The sequence below is a fragment of the Hyperoodon ampullatus genome, assembly GCF_949752795.1.
Source record: "Hyperoodon ampullatus genome assembly, chromosome: 7".
In the NCBI taxonomy this organism is placed as follows: domain Eukaryota; kingdom Metazoa; phylum Chordata; class Mammalia; order Artiodactyla; family Ziphiidae; genus Hyperoodon; species Hyperoodon ampullatus.
This window is the reverse complement of record NC_136920.1, coordinates 13,950,787-13,976,216: the sequence shown is the minus strand read 5'-3', so window position 1 is coordinate 13,976,216 and position 25,430 is coordinate 13,950,787. Positions and strand designations below refer to the sequence as shown.

The window sequence follows — 25,430 nt, the reverse complement described above, 5'->3', positions numbered from 1 at the left end:
TTGCCCAGGGACATGAAAGCTGCAAATATCTTCATTGTTGATTCCAGTAACTTCCTCAAAGACCCAACCATTCTTCAACAGAGAAGCTCAAAGTACAGTTTACATCCCAAACTTCTTGAACCCTTGCCTTGTTATATCCACATCCTAAACTGTTACCCAACCCTTATCTTATCCTGATCAATCCTCTACGTTAAAGACACAACTTAAACCAGACTTCAAAACCTTCATAAATAACCCAATCTTGCTCTCCTCCCTCTGAGACACAAATAAAATTCTGTCAAGGTATTGTTCTCCATGATTTCTAGAAGCAAATGACATAGCTTTGTCTTAGCAACAGGTTGCTTTGGGGATCTTTCTAGGAGCCGACAGTTGACATTCTTGGAGGTCTCAGCAAGACCTAGTCAGTTTCTGCTGCTGCAGCCCAACACCTCAGACTCAAAATCCTTGTGTTCCTCTGAGGTCCCCTGAACTTTCTCTCCGGGCACTCTGCACTCAAAGGTAGGGAAAGTAAATCATATATTAAGTTGAACTCTAGTTTCTCTTTGTTGAATTCCCCAAGTGGTGAGTTTATTTTGCCCGTGGGAGCAAAGAAACGTTTTTAGGGATCGTTTTGCTTATCTGATCAAAATATTTAAAGCTCTTATACTTGGTGAAAATCTGCCTTATTAGCAATACTACAACGTGTCTCTATCTTTGTCACATGTCGTTGTACTTGTGTAAAGGAAAAGTTCATAGGAAAGAGAACAGGCATAGGCTCTGATAAATCTGTTTCTCAAGCGGGTCCCGGGGACGAAGAAGTTCAGGTTTTGTTTCAGGCTGGAGGGGCCGTCTGAAACAAGCATGGCATCAAACGCTTCGCTCTGGAAGCCCTCAACAGTCAGCTTCCCGCTTCCCCGGTTGTCCAAAGAACAGAAGAACTCAGAGAAGGCTGGAAGAAGGCGGGAGGAAAGGAAGGCGAAAGTCTCCAAAGGGACAAGCTGAGCAGCAGTTCCCGAAAGTCAGGCAGTCTTAGTCCCACCTCCCTCCTTTAAAGCTGTCCGAGCAGAAGAGGGAGCACTCTCCTCCTCCAGCCTTGGACGGAGCTGGGAGGCCTTCGCTTCGCCAGATAAGGAGCGACCTGGGTGGGGCGCTGGCGGCGGGCGAGGCGCGCCGTGGAGCAGGTGAGCTCGGGGGAGCCAGGTGCGCGCCAGCCCCCGGGGCTGGGAGGGGAAGGGACCGGGGCCCCAGGGCCTGGGCCAGGCAGAGTCCCCCACCTGGGGGACCCAAGTAGGGGCAGGGTTTTTATTTCAGGGGCCGCTTCGTGTTATGCTCCGTGCCGGTGGGAGCGGGGTGGTGGGCTCGGACGAAGCCTAGGGTCAGCCGCGATCTGATTCCTACCTCTCGACGATGGCCAGGCTCAGCTCTGGGGAACCCGAGCCAGGGAAGAGTGAGAAGCAGGGTAAGGAAGAGGGAGAGGAGGGGGGAGGGAGAGAGAAAAAGAAAAGGGAGGAGTAGGAGGAGGCGGAGAAAGAGGGGAGAGGGAAGGAAGGCAGGAGGGAGGGAGGGAGAGAGAGAGAGAGAGAGGAGGGCAAAGAGAGAAAGAAGAGGAGGGAGGAGGGGGGAGAGAGAGAGAGAGAAAAGAGAGAGGGAGCGGGAGAAAGGGGGGGTAGAGAGAAAGAAGGGGGGAGTGGGAGAGGGAGAGAGAGAAAGAAGGGGGCCAAGGAGGGAGGAGAAGAGAGAAGAGGGAGGGGAAAGGGAGGAGAGAGAGATAGGAGAGAATCATCTCTCATTTTACAAACAGAAAACTAAGGCTCAGAGAGGCTGAAGTGAGTTTCCTAAACAGCTCATTCCCAGTAAATGATGAAGCCACTGCTTCTGCTCCATTGTGAAATAGTCAAGTGAATAAACATACTCTTTACATAACTTCTACTTGACCAGAAATGCAGGGGCTAGAACTTAAACTAAACAACAAGGTGAAGAAGTAACCCAGGAGGTGAACATTCTACAAACAATTTCTCTGTTCTCTTCAACAAATCATTGCTTTTTCTAGAATAGAAGAGCTCAAAAGACATATTAAAGACAACTTATGTACCTCAATTGGATCTTGGTCTGATATAAGAAAAAGTCCAAAATTTTTCAGATGGAAAGTGGTAATCAGGGTTAAAATGTCATGATGTCTCTAACTGTAAAATAATGTAGTAAAATAAGAAGATGATGTAAATTTGCAAAGAAAATGAGCACATTACCCTATGTTACAAGTATATGGAGGCTCAATATACTATTCTCTTTTTTTTCTATTTGAAAATGTTCATAATCAAAAGTCACCAAAAATATACTTTCTGGGGCTTTGTGACCTTGAGTAAATAGTTTAATCTGTCTGGGGGTTCAAAGGCTTTATTAGTGAAGTGGGACTAATAATACCTATCTCATAGGGTTGTAAGAATTATATGAGGTAGTTTATGAAAAGTAATCAGAACAGGGCATAGTTCCTCACATGCACACTTCATTCATTCATTGAATATATCTTTGCTTAAGGCTTGCCCTGGGCCAGCCTTTGTGTTAGATGATGGAATTCTGAAGACAGATGGCTGCTACCCTCCATGGCTTTCATTCTAGTGGTATATATCACTATTGAAGATTTCACTATTTTATTTACATTGTTCGTTCCCTTCTGGGGAGACATCAGAGGGAAGATAGATGGGGAAAAACCATACAGAATCTCTCTTTAAACTAAAAACTAAAGCTGCAACAAAAGTTTCTCACTAACTTCCCAGGCAGACTCTCACTTTACGTTTATTCTGCCTTCATGGTACTACACAATTCTCTTCCCATCTGCTTCCCTATAATTATACCATCTCGGTATCATCTTCATCTTAAATGGAGGCCAGATTTTAACATCAGTGTATCTAGAACACACTTTTGAATTCTCCAACTGAAAATCCATCTGTAGGGTATTTATACCTGCATTCAAATTCCATCTCTGCTTTGTAGCTCTGGGCTTGGGCAGGTCACCTATCTTCTCTGAGTTATACTTTCTCCATCTGCAAAATGAAGACATATCTATGTGGTATATATGTGGGCATTGGCAATTAGACATAATTTTTGTAAAGTGTTTGATATACTGCTCTATAAAAAGGAGATGTTATTGTTCAGATCATTATAATTAGTGGATAAACTGTCTACATGCTAACTTAACATCTCTAAGGAAAGTGAGGGTGGAGCTGAAAGGTGGGTTAGGGGGTCCCTGTTAATCTTACTCTCTGTACGATTAATGATAGCCATGAAGACACTGCTATAACTTGACCCTTTTGAAATTAGTGTTTCAGCTGAATTGTCTATTCATCTTCAAGCCATCATGAACTCTGAGAAGCCCAAGTCACAGAAGGACTCAAGATAAAAAGAGTAAGACAAATACCGAGCACTGCTTTTATAAGGTATGTTTGTAAATACTATTTATGGAATATACCAGTATTAGACTTAGCCATTCTTGACACTGGGCTTCAGAGTTTTTCCTGCCAAGAAATGACCTCATTGTATGTAGGGAATAGTAAAAAATTTAAAATCTGTCTCATCTATTTTATTCTTTTTATTTTAGTAGGATGGTGGTAGGGAGGTGTTTTAATAAGAATCTTGGCCATATCAAAGCAGCCTTTAATAAAAAGCTATTGTAACACTTCCTGAACAACAACCAAGAAATCAAATGTAACATATTATAGTAAACTATGGAATGAAAAACAAAACGAATGCTGTTTCATAGCATGAAAATATACACCATCCCAAACATGGCTGATCTATTCAGTAACAATAGTAACCTACATTTGTATAATGCCTTACAGTTTATAAAACAATTTTTTTTAATGTTTGTTCTTACCATGACCTTGTTAGGCAAGCAGGGAGGACTTTATTATCCTCAATTTGTTCACGAGGAGAGAGGAGAGTGAGTTGTTGCTTAAGGCAGAAGTGGAATGAAGACTTGCACTTAAGTTTACTGACATTAATTCAGGTCTCTTTCTACTAACTGGGCTCTGTTATCATATCAAACCATCATCTCCTTTCCTGAGTCTAAAACGCTCCTTGAATTTTTCAACAAGAAGGCTCAGAAATGGTAAACATTTGAGGGCTTCCCTGGTGGCGCAGTGGTTGAGAGTCCGCCCGCCGATGCAGAGGACATGGGTTCGTGCCCCAGTCTGGGAAGATCCCACATGCAGCGGAGCGGCTGGGCCCGCGAGCCATGGCCACTGAGCCTGCACGTCTGGAGCCTGTGCTCCACAACGGGAGAGGCCCCAACAGTGAAAGGCCCAAGTACCGCCAAAAAAAAAAAAAAAAGAAATGGTAAACATTTGAGACCGCAAGTTAAAAACCTTTAACTTTTCTTTTATCCGGTTCTAAGTAGAACATCCCTGTATCTAGAAAAGCCAAGACCAAGATAGTTCTGTTTTTCTCTGTCCTACTCCATGATCCAGTGAGCTGATAACCATGTACTACCCCAGTCCCCTTTTGAAAGTGTCTATATCTGCCCAAGAATCTTTTAACTAGTCAGAAATCCATTACAGTGTTCCATTGGGGTGTATGACATTTCTGAAAGCATTAGGCCGAAGGGATACTTTTTGAGAGTCTGTATGTATGCCCAGAGTACCTTTATATTACCTTTTGTTCCCTTTTGGGTTTTTTTTTTTTTTTTGGATCCAAAATATTAATACCATTACCAAGAAGGAAAAGAAAAGTTAACATATTAATGTGTCAGTCATTGTGCTAGTCAGGCACCCAAGTCAATTTCTTGCCCTGGAAGAGGAGAAGATTCTGGGCACAGGAGCGAGCGGTCAAAGGCACGAAGCCCTGAGGGATGGAGCTGAGGCAGTGTGTGTGGAGGGAGAAGGAAGTCCCTGAACTTGGTTCTCACCAGACACTGAGAGGTACATGGGAAAGGAGCTACCACTGGCGCTTGGGCAACGACCCTGGAGCAAGGGGCCAAAGGAGGAAAAGAGACTGACAATCAAGTTTTCCCTCTCCTACCTCCACTATTGTCCCTTTTCAACCCTAGCTGGCCTTTCTCCTCCACCCTGGACTTCCCTGGGCCCCCTACATGGCAGCTTTTGTTGTAACCCCTGATATACATTGTGCTTCTATAGGAGGAAAGGTACCTAATTCAGTCGATGGGGTTTAAGCAAGATTTGAGGTGAGGAAAGAAATGACGTGAACTTGTGGATGAGACCCTTTGGATGGACTCAATGTACGGCTGTTGTGGAATTGATGCCATATACGCCCCCACTCCCATCTCATAAGCACCAGAGGGCATTCTCCTGTTTAGGAACTGCTTCATGTGGAATGTGTAGATTGTCCCCAAACTATTTCCCTGTCCCGTCTGGATATTCCAGCAAAAAAAAAAAAAAAAAAAAAAAAAAATACAGAATCCCAAAAGGAGAAAGCGAATTCGGGGCTTTGCTTAAAGACCGAAAGGGGGCCTGAACTCTCAGAGAGGCCGTTTCCAGGTACCACATCGCCACCTGCCGGATGGAGCTACAAAATGCACACTTTCTAAACAAGAGCAGCCCTTCACTGGTAGTTAAACTGATGTTGAAACCGACCAGGGGAATTTCCATCTGGCGTCCCATTTTGGGGGGGTTTTCAACTCCGACTCACCGACTAACAATGGAAGGATTGAAAGGCATTGGCAGTCAAATGCAAATGGTATATTCAGGAGCTCAGTCAGCCCCCAGCCTAGGCATCATGTTGGATTTTACATGAAAAAGTGGCAGCTGCCTTTCTGGGAGAAATCTTAACCCCTACTTCATCCCCGCCCCGCCCCGCCCCAGGACTTTTTTTTCCCTCCAAGGAGGAGTCACCTTGCCTTCTGATAGAGAGAAATCAGATCATCTTAATCCAGTCAGAGATGAAACTGCCTTGAAACGGAGTTACAAAATGTTGAGGCTCTGTCTACCTCTGGTCTGCTCTGCCCTCCAGGGGTCCCAGCTGAGAGCTTGGGATATTTACTAATACCCCTTCCCTTATCAAATTCTGAACTCCAATTTTTATCTCATCAGCACTATAAGCCTTTAGGCAACGCTACTCCACGTTTCATTGACTTACCTACCCTCATTGGGGTGGGGGAAGCCTGAAAATTAGTGCCAGCCTTAAGGATCTGAAGAACACAGAACTAACCATCTCTGTCATATATGCATTTGCTTTATCAGTCTGGCCCCTGCAGAAATCTAGTAAGTCCTGGAGAATGACAGTTGGCTTCCACAAAGTCAGCCAAGTGGTAGGTCCAGTTGTAGCCACTGTGCCAGATGTGGTATCTTTGCTAAAGCAAAGAAACACGGTCTCAGGTATATGGTATGTGGTCATTGATTGGATGAATGTGATTTTTTTTTCTTTCACTATTAGAAAAGGGGATCATAAGTAGTTGAACTCACACAGAAGAGACAATAGTATATATTGTTTAGTTTTGCCCCAAGATTGTATTAACACACTCTCCTTTTGTTACAATAGAGAGAGAAAAATCTGGATGGTGTGTATTTCTGGCAGTCTGTCTCATTAGTCCACTATATCATGCTAATCAAGCCAGATGACCAAGAAGTAGTCAACATCTTAGAGGCCCTGGCACTCACACATTTCAGATATTGGGAGATAATTCCTATGGAGAACCCACTAAGGCTGGGGTGTGCCAGGACATCTCATCTAAAGAAAATGATATATCCCACTATGAAGAAGGAGATAACACTGCCTCTGGTTTCTGACAGTAGCATATTTCACACCTGGGTATACTGCTTCGGCCCAGTTACAGGCTGCCAGCTTTGAATGGGACTTAGATTAGGAAAGGGTTCTGCCGAAAATCCAGTCTATGGTGAAGAGTGCTGCTGCTTGGATGATCCAGCCTAGCTGACCCTATGATATTAGAAGTATCAGATGTGGAAAAAAGATACCATGTAGAGTTTAGGGCACATGTGGGAGAATCACAATGCAGACTCCCGTGGTTCTGCAGCAAGGCCATGCCATTTGCAGTGGAGAATTATATGTCTTTGGAATAACAAATTTTGGTGTGCTAGTGAACCCAGGTAAAGATGGAGCACCTGACCATGAGACGTCATGTGACAATTCTTCCAGAACTGCCCATTGTGTGGTGAGTTCTATCAGATTTGCCAAGTCATAGTTCAGGTGTGGCCAAAAATATCCTCTTGTAATTTGGAAGTGGTACACCCAGAACTGAGCATGAGTGAGAAAAAAATCCCAAGTGAGTTGCATGGGCAATGTGGGGAGCATTCCTGCAAAGACATCCATGTCCTTATTCTTGGAACCTATGAATATGTTAAGTTATTTGATAAAGGGCAAATGTGAGGCATCTCTGAATGACCATTTTTAGCTCCTGATCTTCCTGTTGGGCAAGAGTCTTATAGGGTACAAGTTCCAAAGTTCCCAAAGACCAACTTCAGGTTCAATAATTTGCTAAAAGATTAGTTGAGCTCAGAAAACCATTATACTCATGGTATGGTTTATTACAATGAAAGGATACAGATAAAAATCAGCAAAGGAGTAAGATTTATTCTAGGCATACAAGGCTGATTCAACATTCAAAAACTTATTGATGTGATTCATCACATGAACTGGCTAAAGAAAAAAAGCCATATGATCATATCAGCAGATACATTAAAACATTCAACAAGGGCTTCCCTGGTGGCCCAGTGGTTGAGAGTCCACCTGCCGATGCAGGGGACACGGGTTCGTGCCCCGGTCCGGGAAGATCCCGCATACCGTGGAGCGGCTGGGCCTGTGAGCCATGGCCGCTGAGCCTGCGTGTCCGGAGCCTGTGCTCTGCAACGGGAGAGGCCACAACAGTGAGAGGCCCGTGTACCGCAAAAAAAAAAAAAAAAAAAAAAAATCAACAAAACATGATACTATACACAGAAAATCCTAAAGATGTCACCAAAAAACTACTAGAACTAATCAATGAATTTGGTAAGTTTGCAGGATACAAAATTAGTGCACAGAAATCTCTGGCATTCCTATATACTAACAACAAAAAATCAGAAAGAGAAATTAAGGGAACAATTCCATTTACCATCGGAAGAAAAAGAATAAAATACCTAGGAATAAACCTACCTAAGGAGGCAAAAGACTTGTACTCAGAAAACTATAAAACACTGATGAAAGAAATCAAAGATGACATCAACAACAACAACAAAAAAAACAAAGATGACATAAACAGATGGAGAAATACACCATGTTCTTGGATTGGAAGAATCAATATTGTGAAAATGACTATGCTACCCAAAGCAATCTACAGATTCAATGCAATCCCTATCAAACTAGCTATGGCATTCTTCACAGAAATAGAACAAAATATTTCACAATTTGTATGGAAACACAAAAGACCCCGAATAGCCAAAGCAACCTTGAGAAAGAAAAACGGAGCTGGAGGAATCAGGCTCCCTGACTTCAGATGATACTACAAAGCTACAGTAATCAAGACAGTATGGTACAGGCACAAAAACAGAAATATAGATCAATGGAACAGGATAGAAAGCCCAGAGATAAACCCATGCATATATGGTCACCTAATTTATGACAAAGGAGAAAAGAACATACAATGGAGAAAAGACAGCCTCTTCACTAAGTGGTGCTGAGAAAACTGGACAGCTACATGTAAAAGAATGAAATTAGGACAGTCCTCAACACCATACACAAAAATAAACTCAAAATAGTTTAAAGACCTAAATGTAAGACTGGACACTATAAAACTCTTAGAACAAAACATAGGAAAAACACTCTTTGACATAAACCAAAGCAAGATCTTTTTTGACCCATCTCCTAGAATAATGAAAATAAAAACAAAAATAAACAAATGGGACCTGATGAAACTTCAAAGCTTTTGCACAGCAAAGGAAACCATAAACAAGACCAAAAGACAACCCTCAGAATGGGAGAAAATATTTGCAAATGAAGCAACTGACAATGGCTTAATCTCTGAAATTTACAAGCAGCTCATGCAGCTCAATATCAAAAAAACAAAGAACCCTATCCAAAAATGGGGAGAAGACCTAAATAGACATTTCTCCAAAGAAGATATACAGATGGCCAACAAACACGTGAAAGAGTGCTCAACATCACTAACCATTAGAGAAATGCAAATCAAAACTACAGTGAGGTATCACCTCACACCAGTCAAAATGGCCATCATCAAAAAATCTACAAACAGTAAATGCTGGAGAGGGTGTGGAGAAAAGGGAACCCTCTTGCACTGTTGGTGGGGATGTAAATTGATACAGCCACTATGGAGGACAGTATGGAGGTTCCTTAAAAAACTAAAAATAGAACTACCATATGACCCAAAAATCCTACTACTGGGCACACACCCTGAGAAAACCATAATTCAAAAGGACACGTGTACCCAATGTTCATTGCAGCACTATTTACAATAGCCAGGACATGGAAACAACCTAAGTGTCCAACAACAGATGAATGGATAAAGAAAATGTGGCATATATATACAATGGAATATTACTCAGCCATGAAAAGGAATGAAATTGGGTCACTTGTAGAGACATAGTTGGACCTAGAGACTGTCATAAGAGTGCAGTAAGTCAGAAAGAGAAAAACCAATATCATATAATAATGCATATATGTGGAATCTAAAAAAATGGTACAGATGAACCTATTTACAGGGCAGGAATAGAGATGTAGAGGTAGAGAATGGACATGTGGACATGGTGAGGGGAGGGGAGGGGTGGGACGAAATGAGAGATTAGGTTTGACATAAATACATTGCATGTGTAAAATAGATGGCTAGTGGGAACCTGCTGTATAGCACAGGGAGCTCAGCTCAGTGCCCTGTGACTACCTAGATGGGTGGGATGGTGGGGGGGGAGGAGGGAGGTCCAAGAGGGAGGGGATAAGTATACATATAGCTGATTCACTTCATTGTACAGCAGAAACTAACACAACGTTGTAAAGCAATTATACTCCAATAAAAAAAATTTTGACCAAATCCAATACCCATTTATAAAAACTATCAACTAACTAGAAATAGAGGGGAACTTTCTCAAGTTGATAAAGAACACCTACAAAAATCTTACAGCCAATATCATACTTCAGGATGAGAAACTAGATGCTTTCTTGCTAAGATCAGAAACAAGGCAAGGATGTTGGCTTTCACCACACCTATTCAATATCATACTGAAAGTCCTAGCTAATGCAATAACACAAGAAAAGGAAGTAAAAGGTACACTATTTGGGAAGGAAAAAATAAAACTAATCTTTGATCACAGATGATAGAGTTGTCTATGTACTTTGCAGAAAATCCCAAAGAATCGACAAAAAACTCCTGGAACTAATAAGCAGTTACAGCAAGGTTGCATGATACATGATTAATATACAAAACTCAATTGCTTCTGTATGAACCAGCAATGAGGAATTGGAATTTGGAGTTTAAAACATAATACCATTTACTTTACCGCTCCCCGCAAAGAGAAATATTCAGGCATAAATCTAACAAAATATGTATAAGATCTATATGATGAAAACTCCAAAGAAAATCTAAATAACTGGAGATATATTCCATGTACATGTATAAGAAGACTCAGTGTTGTCACATTGTCAGTTCTTCCCCACTTGATCTGTCATCAATGTAATCCCAATCACCATCCCAGCAAGTTATCATGTGAATATCGACAACCTGATACTAAAGTTTATAAGGAGAGACAAAAGACCCAGAATAGCCAACACAATATTAAAGGAGAAGAACAAAGTTGGAAGACTGTGACTAATTGACTTTACTGCTTATTATTATAAAGCTGCACTAATCAAGATAAGGTTGTGTTGGTCAAAGAATAAAGAAGAAAATCAGTGGAACATAGCCCAGAAATATACACACCAAAATATAGTCAACTGATCTTTCATGAAGGAACAAAAGCAATATGATGGAGCAAAATGGTTTTTTCCACAAAAGGTGCTAGAACAACTAGACATCTCCATGCCAAAAAATCAAACAAAAAAAAGAATCTAGATATATACTCTACACCTTTCACAAAAGTAGACTCAAAATGAATCATAGACCTAAATGTAAAATACGTAACTATAACATTCCTAGAAGATAAAGGAAAATCTAGGTGAACTTGGCTTTGGCACGAAAGCATAACCAAGGAAAGAAAAAAATGTTTTGCTGGACTTGGTTAAAATTGAAAAATTCTGCTCTGTGAAAGACACCTCACCCCCACCACCATGCAGTGCAAAGGTAAGTGCTGGCGAGGTTGGAGAAAGTCCATGTGAGCCTGAGCACTGGGACACGAGGTACTTCCTGTCCCTCTTGGGCCCTGTGGCACCTGCAGCAGGCCAGCTGGGGCAAGCTCCCGTTACTTTAAAGAGAGAAAGAGACAGAGGGAAAGAGAAAGAATGAATAGACAAGCCACAGATTAAGATATTTGTGAAAGACACATCTGAGAAAAGACTGTTATCTAACATACACAAAAACTTTTAAAACTCAACAACGAGAAAGCAAATAACCCTATTAAAAAGATGGGCAAAGATCTTAACAGACATTTCACCAAAGATAGATGGCAAATAAACAGGTGAAAAGATGCTCAATGTCACATGTCATTAGAAAACTGCAACTTAAAACAGTAATGAGCTACAACTACCTATGTTCTATGGGTTCTATATAAAAACTCATAGAATTTACAACACCAAGAGTGAACCCTAATGGAAAATGTGGCCTTTAATTAATAATAATGTATCAATATTTGCTCTGCAGTTATAACAAATGTACCACACTAACCCAAGATGTTACTATTAGGGGAAACTGAAGGGGTAAGGCACTGATGGGTTACATGGGAACTCTATGTATTTTCCACTAAGCATTTTTATAAACCTAAAACTGCCCCCAAGATAAAGCGTATTAATTTTTAAAAATCATCAAAGGGAGAGACGACAGGGAGAGAACAGGTGTGGAGCTGTCCATTGTCTGTCCCTTCCCAGAGGATTTGTGTGGCTTGTGTTTATTTCTCCAGCAATGGCTTGTGACAATATGCCTGAGTAGTGCTAACCAGGGAAGCTCCCCAAACTTTTGAGTCCAGAGTTTTTATTAGGGGCTTGTCATGTAGATGTGGTTGACCACCCATGAGGCTGACCTTAGTCACCAGCCCCTCCAAATGTCAAGCTGATATTGTGTGCCCCAAGTCCTCTACCATATATCATATTGTGTTAGTATAAACTATCCGTCATGGCCCAAGCCCGCCAGATAAACAAAGACACTTTTATCAATGAGGACATTCCAAAGGCTTAGAGGTTACCTCCCAGGAGCCAAGGGCAAAGGGCCAAATCTTTCTTTGGGTACAATTAATCCTTTATTGCCCACAGGACCTGCATTCCAGCACAGCTCCCTTTGCCCAATCCTTGCCCCCTTTTTCCTTCCTTCCTTCATAGGTGTTAGGCCAAAGGATGCTCCTTTATAAATATTCTGCTCACTAAGCTCTGTCTCAGAGCTGGCTTTCTAGAGAACCCTACCTGCAACAGAGGTTGTGATGGGATACTTAGTCTGTAGTTTAGGTCCCACGTCCAACTCTGATGAGATTTTATTCACCAGGTTTTGAGATTTATTCTGAACTTTCCACAGAAAAAAACTGTACGTCGTGTACCAAAATAGAAGCAAAAGTTTCAGTTGCTTTAGGAATTTAGATCTGTGAAGTATTTATTTTCAGGACTCTAAAGACAAGTAAGTCAGGTACTCTCAAAGAAATCTTTCTTTTTCTGGTCAGAGAGGCTTCAGGACAAGTTCAAGAAAGATGACTGGCATCCACATTTAAGGATTATATTCATCCGAGGAAAATCCCAAAAGGCAGACAACTCCTTAAAAGGAGAAATTAACCACTGCTTTGGATACAAACTACATGAAACACAGAAAAAGTAAAGGCAAGCTTAAAAGTGATGAAAGTGAAAACGTGTATGTGTCACTCAGCTGTCAAAACAGAAGGAGAAAATCAGCAAGGAGCTGGTGGTGTTGGGGTGTCTCATGACAGCCTGGCAAAGACATAGGTTCCCCACTCAGCCTTTGTGGTCACTGGTGGGGATGGGACCACAGTTTTTCTGTGCTGTTTGGCTAGAGTAGAGTGGTTACTATTTAAAAGTTTTCAGCTTTGCTATGCTGCCCCTTTCTTTGTTTTTTTTGATTAGAGAGAGTAGGCTTTTCATGTTGTGTTTGTTCGTTTTGCTTTGTTTTGGGTCCATGCCCACGGCATTTCCAAGTTGCTGGCTTCTTCCAATCCAAGTCTTGGGTATATTAGGCAAAAAGGAAACTAGGGAAACACCACCATTTTGTTCCTTGGGTCCCAAGGTCCCTAAATGATCTGTCTTTCCTCCAACTTTCAGAGTCTTCACATGGTTTGCCAGGGTTTTTAGTTGTACTTAGCTAGAGGCATAGGGAAAAGTATGTCTGCTTCTTCTTCTTCCCAGAAGTTGAAATCCCATATTGGCTTTTACATTTTATTGTCTTTTATAACCTACCCATGAATGTCAGATAATGTCATTTCTATCGTGGTGCCCTATTAGACAACGCAGCTAAGGATCCCACAGATGGAACCTCTTCATAAAGGAGTGACAATGTTCTAGAAGAGTATATGGGACCAGAAATATTGTTGAGGCCATTTCTGGAAAATATAATCTACCATGCTCTTTGCCTTGGGAAACTGATGAACAGCTGCACTACAGTTAAAGTACCCAAATTTGTTTCTCATCTCAGTGACTCAGTTGACTACATATCTGGAAACAGCAATCAAATCAGGACTCTCCCACCTGATTTGCCTTAACTTCAGAGGATTATTCACATCACTGTGAGGATGCACTATATAACACTGTAGGAAAAAGAAGAGAGCCAACTAACTGGGAAAAAACAATCAGTCGACAGAACGTAACACTGATGTGGTCCTAAATGCATATAGAGCAATTATAAATGGGGGAGGGTAAAAAGAGTTAAAGGGGAGTAAGATTTCTGTACTTCACTTGGACTGCCAAAATGACTACATTAGTAGATTGTGATGTTGTAAATATATAGTGTAATGCCTAGAGCAGCCTCTAAACAAGCTATTCAAAGAGAAACATTGAAAAACACTATACATAAGTCAAAATGGAATCTTCAAAATGTGCAAGTAACCCGCAGGAGAAAGAAAACAGACAGAGCAAGCAGAAAACAAAAAATAAACTGGCAGACTTAAGCCCTAACGTATCAATAGTTACATTAAATGCAAATGGTTTAAGTACACCAATTAAAGGGCAGAAATTGGCAGAGTAGATTAAAACATGACCCAGCTATAAACTGTCTATTAAAAAACTCAGTTCAAATTGAACATCATAGGCAGATTGAAGGTGAAGGATGGAAAACATATACACCACGAAGACATGGATAAAAGGAAAACGTAAGTGTCTATCTTAATACTAGATAAAGTTGATTTCAGATCAAAGAAACTTACCACAGAGAAGGATACTATATAATGATAAAAGGATCAATCTACCAAGACAATGTAGCGATCTAAAATGTGCAAAGCACAAACAACAAAGTGGCAAAATATGTGGAGCAAAACCTGATAGAACTAAAAGAAGAAGTAGACAAATCCACAATTGTAGTTAGAGACTTCAATACACCTCTTTCAATAATTTAGAGAAGGGCTTCCCTGGTGGCGCAGTGGTTGAGAGTCCGCCTGCTGATGCAGGAGACACGGGTTCGTGCCCCGGTCTGGGAGGATCCCACGTGCCGCGGAGCGGCTGGGCCCGTGGGCCATGGCCGCTGGGCCTGCGCGTCCGGAGCCTGTGCTCCGCAACGGGAGAGGCCACGGCAGTGAGAGGCCCACGTACCGCAAAAAAAAAAAAAAAAAAAAAAAAAAAAAAAAAAAAATAATTTAGAGAACAACTATACAGACAGTCAGCCTGGCTAAAGAAGAACGAAACAAAGTCATCAACCAATAGCATTTCATGAAAATTTATAGAACACTCCACTCAACAACAGAATACACGTTCCTTTTGAGCACCCATAGAACATACCCCTTTTAGCAGGTTTAGGCTTTTTCTACTTGGGAATTTCTGGTTTAGCTGGTCAGATGCTGTTTTCTCCCTGATACTTCCAGCCTCCCCTTCAGTCGTTACTGATAGTTTATAGTTTCTGGATCTGTACCTCCCAGACCACAAGGGAGTTTCCAGGGTCTTCATACACTTGGTCTCATGATTGGAAGTAAAAATAGCTCAATACAAATTTACGTGACCTTTTCTTCAGTTCTCCTTGTGTCCTTTCAGAGCACTCGATCCTCATTCTCTCCCTTCCTTTCTTTCACACTGAGGCACGTTTACATTGCCATATATCTTGCCTCTTATCACACCATCTCCTCATCATATAACTTGTGTTATGGAACAAGGTGAGTTTTTCGTTTGCTTGTTTGTTTGGTTTGGTTTGGTTTTTTTGCCCAACTACTTTTTGGATACCAGTTTCCCCTCTGCTAAACATGTAACTGGGGCAAACTGCTCAAATTCCCTAAGCCTTGTCATTTATAACATGGGAATAATAGTGACTCTTGTTAGGATTAACTGAGATAGCCTTAACTCCTTTTCCTTTTGTCCTTCAAACCCTAAAATTCCATGTCTTAACGAATGGTGTTGATTGAGTTGGATTGGGAGACTGGCCTTAGGGAAGAGGTTTACTGGAGATTCTGGAGGTCATCCTGGGGAGATTTCTGGGCAAGAGGACCAGCAAGAACAAAGCTCAGAGGTAGCCTCAAGCCTGGTGCTTTTGGAGGCCCAAAGAAGAGCATGTTTGATATTTTTTTCTTTTATTTTGTACTTAGAACTCAGTGAGGAGGGAGGTGAATAAAGGTAGAGGGGTGAAAAAGATTTGGAAGGAACTAGTGATGGGAGAAAGGACAGGTATAATTCAAGAGAGAACAAGAAACAGGAGGGAAAGCAAATCTTCCAAAGCAAAAGGGATCATATGTTATGAAAGAAAACGATTATTTCAGAAAGTTTCATAATCCCGGTTCCTAACACATAGTCTACTTTTATTTTTCTACATCCTATCCTGGCTCTTGAGCATATGAATTCATTGTTTTACGCAGCTGCAACTTTAGCAAAACAAAGTTTGTGTTTTCTGGCAAGATTAATATGTAATCCCGATGTCAATCTACCTTTTTAGTCAGAACGCACCCATTTTAGATTATTTTCCACGTTGACTATTGAAGACCAAAACAACCAAGTCTAGCTTGCGTCTGTCTTAGTGTCTCATTCTTTCGGTCATAGAAATCCTGCAAAATAAATCAATTTAGCATGTGTCTTCTTGATTCTGGTAACGTCTAAGCAGGCCAGAAAAACCACATTTGTTCCCTACATAGACAGTGTTAATCCATCACCTCTCAAATAGCTGCATCCCTTTGGACTGGGTCTCATAAGCAGAGAGGCCCAGTTAGTTGAGCTAACTAGTGTGTGGCCAGTGGCCGGCACGCGTCTCTTTAGGCCAGCAGGGAGCGCGTGAGCTCCAGGGCACCTGCTCCAGTCGTCAGGGGGCGTGGCTCTGCATCCTTGACGGACAGCTGAGGATGCGGACGAAGATGAGGTAATACAACCACATCAAGGAGAGCGTGCGGATGTGGGCGCGTGTGCGTGCGAGCGTGAGTGTGCAAGACACTAAGTGTCTCGGAGCTCGCGGTACGGACACCGATCACACTGCATTAAAGAGAAAGAAAGAAAAGAAAAAAGAAAATTCCATTTCTGGGAGGGAGACTGCAAAGTTACGGCCGGCGACAGCTGCAGTCCCGGGGCTTTGTCCTGGGGGGTCGCTTTTCCGCGTCTAGGGACCGGAGAAACCCTCCGCAGGCGCGGGTTTGCCCGAGCGCCGGGCTTGGGAGGGGCCACTCATTCTAGAAGCAGCTGAGCGGAGCCACAGGGAGGGGGAGCTCTCTCCCAGGCGGCGACAACTGAACGTGCGGTGAAAGGGTGGGGAGGGAGGGGAGGGGAACTCGGCGTGCCAGTCCGAGCGCGATCGCGCGGCGAGATCCCACCCCGGCGTCTGCAGTGCCCGAGGCGCAACTGGTGCGAGGGCTTGATGCTCGCCTCGCCGTCAGCCCCAGCTCGCGGCCGCCGGGGCTCCGGCCGCGCGCCCGCCGGGTGGCTTTGCTAGGCGGGGGCCAGTTTGCAGAGAGCCGGACATTTGCATGAAGCGACTCGACCCCACGGAGCAGCGGCAGCAGCGGCGGACCCGGGCGGCGGCGGCGGCGCGTGGTCGGAGCCCGGCGGCCCTGGTCTCCGGGCCCCGGTGGATGCGCGGCTGGGGGGCGGCCCATGGGCCGGAGCTGAGGCTGCCCGGGGTGTCGGGGCGCGGGGCGGGGGGCGCGGTCGAGGCCCGGAGGCGGCGGCGCAGGAGGAAGCGGAGGAGGGCGGGCGCGCCGGGCCCGGGAGGCAGGCATCGCAGCGCTGCCGCCGCCGCAGCCCCGGGCTCGCCATGCTCCTGGCCTCGGCCGTGGTGGTCTGGGAATGGCTGAACGAGCACGGCCGCTGGCGTCCCTACAGCCCGGCCGTGAGCCACCACATCGAGGCGGTGGTTCGCGCCGGCCCCCGCGCCGGGGGCAGCGTGGTGCTGGGCCAGGTGGACAGCCGTCTTGCGCCCTACATCATCGACCTGCAGTCCATGAACCAGTTTCGCCAGGACACCGGTGAGCCGGCCGCCCCTGCCCCGCCCGCGCCTCCTCCCCTGCCTGCCCTGAGGTCTCCCACGTCGCGAGCCCACCGGGGCCCACCTTTGTCCGCATCTCCATACACTGGTGTCACCGAGAGGGGCTCGTGGAGGGGGCGCTTGACGCCCCACGATGCTCTTAAGATACTCCCTGCAATAAACGTCCATGCAAATAGTATCCGTGGTTTGGTTATGCAAACCGAGCTTCAACCTAGCTCCTAAAAAACCCCCTTTCACGCCCCCCTTTGAAACGCTTGGTGGCTCTTGTAGAAATTCCGGGGCTCACCAGCCCGCAAGCAATCCCAGCTGATAGGAGAGGCTCGCTGCTCTCATTCCTCACACATCACCTTGGCTGACTGACCCTACTGTGCCTCAGGCACCCTTGGGCCTGCCACACGTTCCCCTGGTCAACCACCTTGCTGCCTCTACCCCTCCGGGGTGGGATGGCTTCCCACAGCTGCATCCTGGGGGGAGGAAGAAGGGATTCCCGGGAGGCTTTCACTGTAGTCTAGTACGGGAAGGGAGGGGCCTTTCTGGGAACAGAGATGGACTTGGGGGATTCCAGGGCAGGAAACGCCCGGGTTGCTGTGGCATTGGTGAGTGCCTCTGCTTGGGCACTCCAAGTGTTGAAGCAACAGGCCAGAGCAGATGGAGAGGGGATGGGGAGGGACACAGCTCCGGAATGCCTGGCTGGGAAGCTGATCGCTTTGTCCTTGGAGGAGGAGGAGGAGGATTCCTAAAAAGAAACTGTCCCCAAGATTCGCCCCGTAAAGGTCCCCTATGGGGGACACTAAACTCCTATCTTTTTGTGAGAATCAAGTTGCCACTGTGGCCACCGCATATCCCACATCCCAGCTGGCCAGCCTTTCCAGGTCAGAGCCAAGAAGAGAGGCTGCAGGCTGGAGGTCGGGGTGGCGGGTCCTTGGCGTGAGGGGCAGAGGGGGCTGCATCTCTTTGCGTGGCCCACGCATGGTGCCCAGGCTTAATTTACCTGGGACAGGTCTGTCTCTCCAGTAGCCTCTTCACAGAGGTGGGCAGTTGTTTTGGGGATTCTGGCTCGGCTTTCCCGAGAGTGTGACCCAGGAGCCTGGAGAGACAGGTGTGGAAGGGAGGGACCGGAGGGGTGGACTGGGAGAGTCCCAGAGGGTCAGAGAACAGCTGTGTGAGCAAAGGCATCTCCACCTCCTTGGAAAGCCCCCGCATCCTGTGCGCTAATTAGGATTGTCATGGGAAAGGGGTATCTTTCCACCCTCGTGTCCTCATCTTCGGTCATAACTCCTAACAACCTCTTTGCCAAGGACTTTGTAGACACCGACCGACTGAGTGAAGCTTTCTGGGGAAAGGATTCCAGAAGCGTTAGCATCTGGAGGGGCTTAAACCTTGGTGGGAAAGGGAGGGGGGTGGAGCTGAGAGAGCCTGGGAGGAAGAGGGAATAAGGAGGAATGTGGGGAGGTTGAGAAAGAGGATTAAGTGTGGCCAAGGGGGCAGGGGGAGAAGGTAACTGTGTACTTTGGACAGAAGTCGGAGAGGTGAGGGTGGAGGCATCAGACTTGGGGGAGGGGGAAGCTAGCCCTGTAGGTGGGGTCAGAGAGTCTGACAGTCAAGACACCTACCTGACAGGGGACTCCAGTCCTGCTCAGAATAAATGGGCAGGTGTTAGCTTTTCTATTTCAGACTAAATCTCAGCAGCAGATGGAGAGACACCTTGGTGACCTAAAGGTCCCAGGCCTTGTCCCACATTTGAGAAGGGGGAAAGTTTAATCAGTGTTTAGGGATGTCTGAGATGGGCGTGGTTCCTAGGAAGGGTCATGGCCTGAAGGGCTCTTACTACAGAAATGAAGTTCTGGAGAAAACTGGGTTGAAGGACAGTTACTACTTCCCCCAGGTCTGACCACCCTTCCCTGAGGACAGGCTGCCCACTGCCTGGTGGTTCACAGTTAGGTCGGAGGCTGGAGCTCCTCAGATTTTAGACCCGACCTGGCCCTGGATCATTTTTCAAACTGCCTCAGGGTGTGTTTTACATTTTTTGTCTGACTTTGAGGGATTCAGACTGCTTTGGTATCATCCACTCATTCTAATGGTTGATCGGCCAACGTGGACTGAGAGCCTCCATCCTCAGGGCCAGGCCCCGCGCTGGGTGCGCTGGGTGCAGAAGGCACTGGGCTGAACTCCCAGGCTTGCTGGGTCTGTCAGGGAGCTTGTCAAAGCAGAATAGAATCTCTGGGTTTCTGGGCTCACAGGCCCCTCCTCTGTCTTCTCCATCAACAGACACACAGTTCCTCTCAATATAGCTCATTGATGAAGCCGTGACAGGGTAGGAACTGTAAACCACCGGCTCCCAGGCAACCTCGGCCAAGCCCTGGCAATGTTTAATTAAATTACCCACCATCCCCAAGCCACAGTTTGAAGCTGGGAACCAGAAACATCCCCATAAACAAAGGAGAGCTGGAAGTCCCCTGCCCAGAGGCGATTCCTCTCTTTTTTTGTTGTTGCCTCCTCTGTGTGGGGACATTTCCTGACATGGGAGCTGTGTTTTTTCAGAAGTTGCCTGCCCTGCTGCCAAGGAAGTCCTCAGACTCTCCACTCCCCTGGGTTCCGACCTCATCCAGCCTGTCTCCAGGGAGATGGCTGGGAGGTTGCAGATACCCTCTGCCCACCTCTGTTTGTCCTGGGCCCTTCTCCTTCCCCAGACCATCTCTGAGTCTGAGCTTATTTGCATGCTATGCTGGTCTCCTCTAGGCATTTTGGGCTAGAGAATGGGGAGGAAGGGAAGAGACAGGGCTAGATACAGGTGAAGGGGTCTTGGCTGCTTCAAAAAGCCTCTGTTGGGTCCTCTCCACCCAGGATCATTCACCTTGACTGGGTTGACCTTTTTCTGTTGTAGGGCAGTGGCCGGAGCTCTGTCCCCGGTAACTTCCAACATCCTCGTGCTCTGTATCTTCCAACATACCAGATCATTGCCATTTTCAGGGCCTGGCAGCAGGATGGGGGAAGACCCGGGCTTGCAGTGGGAGACATGACTCAGGGTCTCATTCCAGACCCACTGGCTTACTCTGTGACCTTCAGCAAGTCCCTTGACTGCTCAGGCCTCATTCTCCTTCATAGAATGAAGAGCAGCCTTAAGGTTCCTTCTGGCTCCTTTCCTCCCATCATGCAGATCGGCAGGTGAATGGGTTTGGACTCTACACCAGTGCTAATTAGAAGTAACATGGTATGAGGGAGGGTTCTTTCCAGCTCAGTTTTCTGTGCAACTTTTGCCTCTTTTATGTCTTTAAGGCAGTGACAAGAGTCAGATGGAGAGTGATTAAAGGGTTTGATAGAAGCTGATTTTTATTTAGTCCCCACCCTGTATGAGCACAAGAGCGGTGGGAGCACATGTCACGACCACATGATAGCTAATGTATGAGGGCGGCACCAAGCACATTGCACACATTATCTGGTTTCATCCTCGGCCATCTTATGAAGGACCCATTGTTCTCATTTCATAGGAAAGGAAACAAGTGGAAAAAGATGAAGTTGCTCAAAGTTTTACAGCTAGTCCATGGCAGAGCTGAGATTCTGAATCCAGTGCCCATGTCCTACTTCATTTGGTGAACACTTATGGACCACCTACTTCATGCAGGCACTGTTCCAGGCTTGTGGGATATAGCGATAGCAAACCATCCAAGTCTTTGCCCTCATGGAACATTCTAGTGGGGGTGAGGGGTGCTGGTAAGAGAGGCCTGGGATTTCCTGGGTACAGGAGCACAGTGTTGTATGGACGTGGGTGAAATGCCCTGGAGTCCTAGGGTCATGGCTGAAAGGTGTTGTCTCTCATTTCCCAGGAGCCAGAACAACTTGGGTGCTTTGGGATGTACGTGTCTGAGTCGCTGGAAGAAGCTTTTTTCCTCTCTCTTCCTACTTAGCCTGTGAAATCCTTTATCCCTGTGCCATTAAAAGCCTTGTCCTTGGGTCACACTGCACCTTAGGACCCAGTGGATTTCCTCAGATCATCTAATTCAGGGTCCTGATTATAGAAAGTTCCAGGACTCGCCCATGTCAGATGGAATGATCTCAAAATAATCAGAGAATGTAATCCCACCATCTCTCTTGTCCCACAGCTTGCGTGCTGAGGTCTGCCTTCTGTTTTTAACTAACCCTCTAGGGCTGAACTGAACGCAGCATCTTTCCTTCCAAAAATCAGCTCTTCCTTGTGACACCCCTGTTCTTGTTAAATGGCGTCACTACCTTACCAGTCGCCCGTGGTCAAAGCCTCAGGGGTCTTTGATTCGTCTCGTCATTCTTTTCGGATGCCCCATATATCCAGGCATGTAGAAGCTGAAACTTGAGCATACGTGACGAACACTCTGCAGTTGTTCACGTGCAGATTCCCGGGCCCAGCTCCCAGGGATGCCGGCCCTCAGTTCTGGAGGGTGTTGCTGGTCTGTTCCCCAGGAGATTCGAAAACACGTGATCCTGGATCACTTGGAATGCATTCAGCTACTTGTGGTCAGGTCCTACCCATTACCTCTCTGTAGGGTCCCTCTGGTCTATCACCTGCTTTTCATTTTTGCTGCCAGCAGCCTCCCCCTTCCCCCCCCCCCCCCAATTACTTCTCATTTGGAACTAAGAAACGGAGCAGCTCTGGTGTCATCACTTCTCTGTGTCACAAACCTCCTCACTGGTTCCTCGTGGCCTGTAAATAAAAGCCCTCACAGCCTGGCAGTCCAGACCACCTATGCCCTGGCTCTCACACACCTTTCCGAGTTTATCTTCCTGTATGCCCATATTTTCCTCTACTCCTGCCAAACAGACGTGCCTTTTATTCTCAGGCATTCCCTTAGACACCCTCCCGCCAACTGTTCACAAGGTCCCTTCTGCTGAGATTCCCTTCTTCATCATTTCCACCTGTTGAAGTTCTCCTTCTCATTCAGGCCCTGCGCTCTTTGTTATGCTCTCCATTTCTTGACATGTTCTCCCAATTATGATTACTTCCTTTCTTCAATGGATATTTATTGAGCCCTCAGGACACGCTAGGCATGGGGGCTACAGCCATAAGCAAACTCCTGGATGCCCACCCTCATGAGATCGGGAGTCCCATGAGGTAGGTGGACATTCATCAAATGAATCACACAAATAAATGTGTAACTGCACCTCAAGACAGTGTAAAATATAGGAGCAGGAGTTTTACCTGGTCGGACAACCCAGAGAGCTTTCCTCGAGGAAGTGAGCTGAAATCTGAAGGATGGGTAGCCAGGAGGATGCCAGAGTGTGTGAGGGGAGGAACCAAGATTGTGAAGCAGCCCGGAGAGGAGAAGAGGCAGTGGCGAGAGTCTGCAGGAGGCCAGTGGGGCAGAAATGTGGGCAAAGTGTATTAGGATTCCAGGAGACCACAGAGGCTGTGGGTGGAGAGCATCTTGGTCTTGACCTACGAGGAAGTCGTGGAAGGGATTGAAGCACGGTGGGGTTGTGGTTACCTTTTCAGCTAACATTGCATTCGTTGACACCCTTTTTGGTGGCATATTCTGCCTCATAACCAGGCACTTGTTTTAGACTGGGAGATGCTTCAGGCGTGCCTGAATCTGCATTCCTCACAGCACCTAATGCATACTCAGCAATATGGGATAAATGATCAAATGCCAACGTAGCCAGAAGTCCTCACCCCATCACAGCACGTCTATGGAGCCCTCGTTACTGCCGACTCTGCGTTAGGCACTGATATGAAAAGTGCCAAGATGCTTGTGCCCATCAGGCATAAGCAGCTGTGCACCCCAGACTCCTTGAAGACGGAGCCAGGACTAGGAGAGCATTTCAAGAAATGGATGGCAAATGGCATAGGACCTGAACGATAAGGAAAATTTCAGTAGATCAAAACAGCAAAGGAGGGCATTTTGATAGACGGGACCTGGTGAATAGTAGGGGCAGTGGAGAGTCAGGGAACACTGAGGGAATGCAGGAGGAAAGGGGGGGCATCTGTCCAGGGCAGAGAGGAGGATAAACCTGGAAAGAGGCAGGGCAGACTTTCCAGAAGTTCTGGGGCAACTCCCAGGCATAGCTGGGACTGACACCACCATTGTGAAAAATGCCTTTTAAGCGCATTTATGAGAATTGGTCAAGTGCATTGTTTGTCCCTGCTACCCTGGAGAGAGAATAAAATAGTGTCATTTAAGCTCTCTAAACCTAATGTCCTCACCTTTAAACATTGTTTCACAGGATTGCCAGGAAGATCAAATGAGATAGGATAGCTGAAGGTGTTTTCTAAGTAACAAAGATTGTGCAAAGAGGGAGTTTAAACTCTCTCTCTGGCCCTCCTCTTCTCTCTCTGTCTCTGTCTCTGTCTCTGTCTCTCACTCTCACACACACACACACATACACACACACTTCACATCCCCTGGACTAAACTTTCCCGGTGACTTCTCCATCCTGCTAAGACATACAATAGAAGATAAATTACAATAATAATCACCAAACTTTTATTGAGCCCTTGCCAAGTGACAGGTATTATCTTAGCATTTATATTCATTCCTGCATTTAATCCTCAAATCCACCCTTTGAAGAAGCTACCCAGGACCCAAACAGATGAGGAAACTAAGACTTAATCACACAGCTGGAAGGGACGGAAACTCTGCTGTTGGATCCGAAGGCTGTGCTCTTTGTCCCCCAGCAAGCTGGCGCCTTAGGAAGGAAATGGTGGCAAACCAGGGGCCTACCGGCCACCCCGTTCTTCCTCCTCTCCTCCTCCTCTCCTGCTCCCCCCACATCCAGCAGGCCTCCTGGCGCTGAATAGGGAGGGGATTGTTCTGCTTCTCCCTCCTGCCTCTGAATGTTGATGTTTTGGGTCATTAAGGGGCTTGGAGATGGGGGGTGGGTGGGGGGTTATGACCTGGCAAAGGCCTGAATAGTCATTGTTCCTTTTCTTCCCCCCTTGAATGAGATTCTGTCCCCGGCCTTGGTGTCTCCCTCTGGGTTGGAGGAGGGGGTGGGTCAGAGGCCAGGGAAGGGGAGCCTTTTCCCACCACTTTGATGGATAGAGCTTAAGCTGACGGATGCAGAGATTCCAGCATCCTTGGAGCTCTCCCCAGTCTCCCTACCCGGCCTTGAACCAGGCATCTTCAGCCTTGATGTTAATATCCACGAAATGAGCCCTGGTTGGGCATGGATCTGAATTCAAGGTTCCGGTAGATAAAGGAGAAAGAGGCAACAGTTACAGGCTTAGTCTTCCCTGACAGTCCTGCAGGTTCGTTCCTGCTGTGCTATTCCCCTGCAACAAACCCTAATCTCCTCCCTGCCCTCACCGCCTCCATCCCACCCACTGTGAGACTATCGAAATTGAGACTCTCCTATCTTTAGGAGGGTTGAGCTTCTGGTGGGGGGGAGGGGAAAGACGTTAGATAAATAGAAAGTTATTCTTATGATCACTCTTGCAGTTGTTGATATAAGACTTAATGCTGGGAAATATGAGAGCGTTCTTTCAACCTGACCTTTTATTTATTTATTTTTTACCACACCCAAAGAAGTCCAGAGAGCCAGCCATCGCCCCCAGCCCTGGGCAGCCTTCCTGGGTGGGGGCAGAGTCTTCCTCTATCCTCTAGGGTCCCATGACCCTGTGTTCATTTCCTCTGTAGCCTTCGGGGCTGAGGCATTTGGAGAATCAAGGAAGAAGGGAAATGATATTTCTCAGCACCTAGCACGTGTCAAGGGCTTTATATACCTTATTGCAAATTACAGGGCGCGTGAGAAATCCAGGTCCTGCCACAGACAAATGCATATTCGTTGAGTG

The 25,430-nt window shown here is 45.9% G+C and overlaps 1 protein-coding gene across 1 annotated transcript in view; it reads left to right on the top strand.

Annotated features, from left to right (window-relative positions):
- Positions 1 to 17,381: 17,381 nt before the first annotated feature.
- DTX4 (deltex E3 ubiquitin ligase 4) overlaps positions 17,382 to 25,430 on the top strand; it is a gene marked incomplete at its 3' end in the record, with an annotated part of 30,933 nt that continues 22,884 nt past the window's right edge. Inside the window, exon 1 of the mRNA XM_079707932.1 lies at positions 17,382 to 17,651. Coding sequence (XP_079564058.1) covers positions 17,441 to 17,651 — 211 coding nt within the window. The 5' untranslated portion in view covers positions 17,382 to 17,440. The remainder of the gene's footprint in view (positions 17,652 to 25,430) is intronic.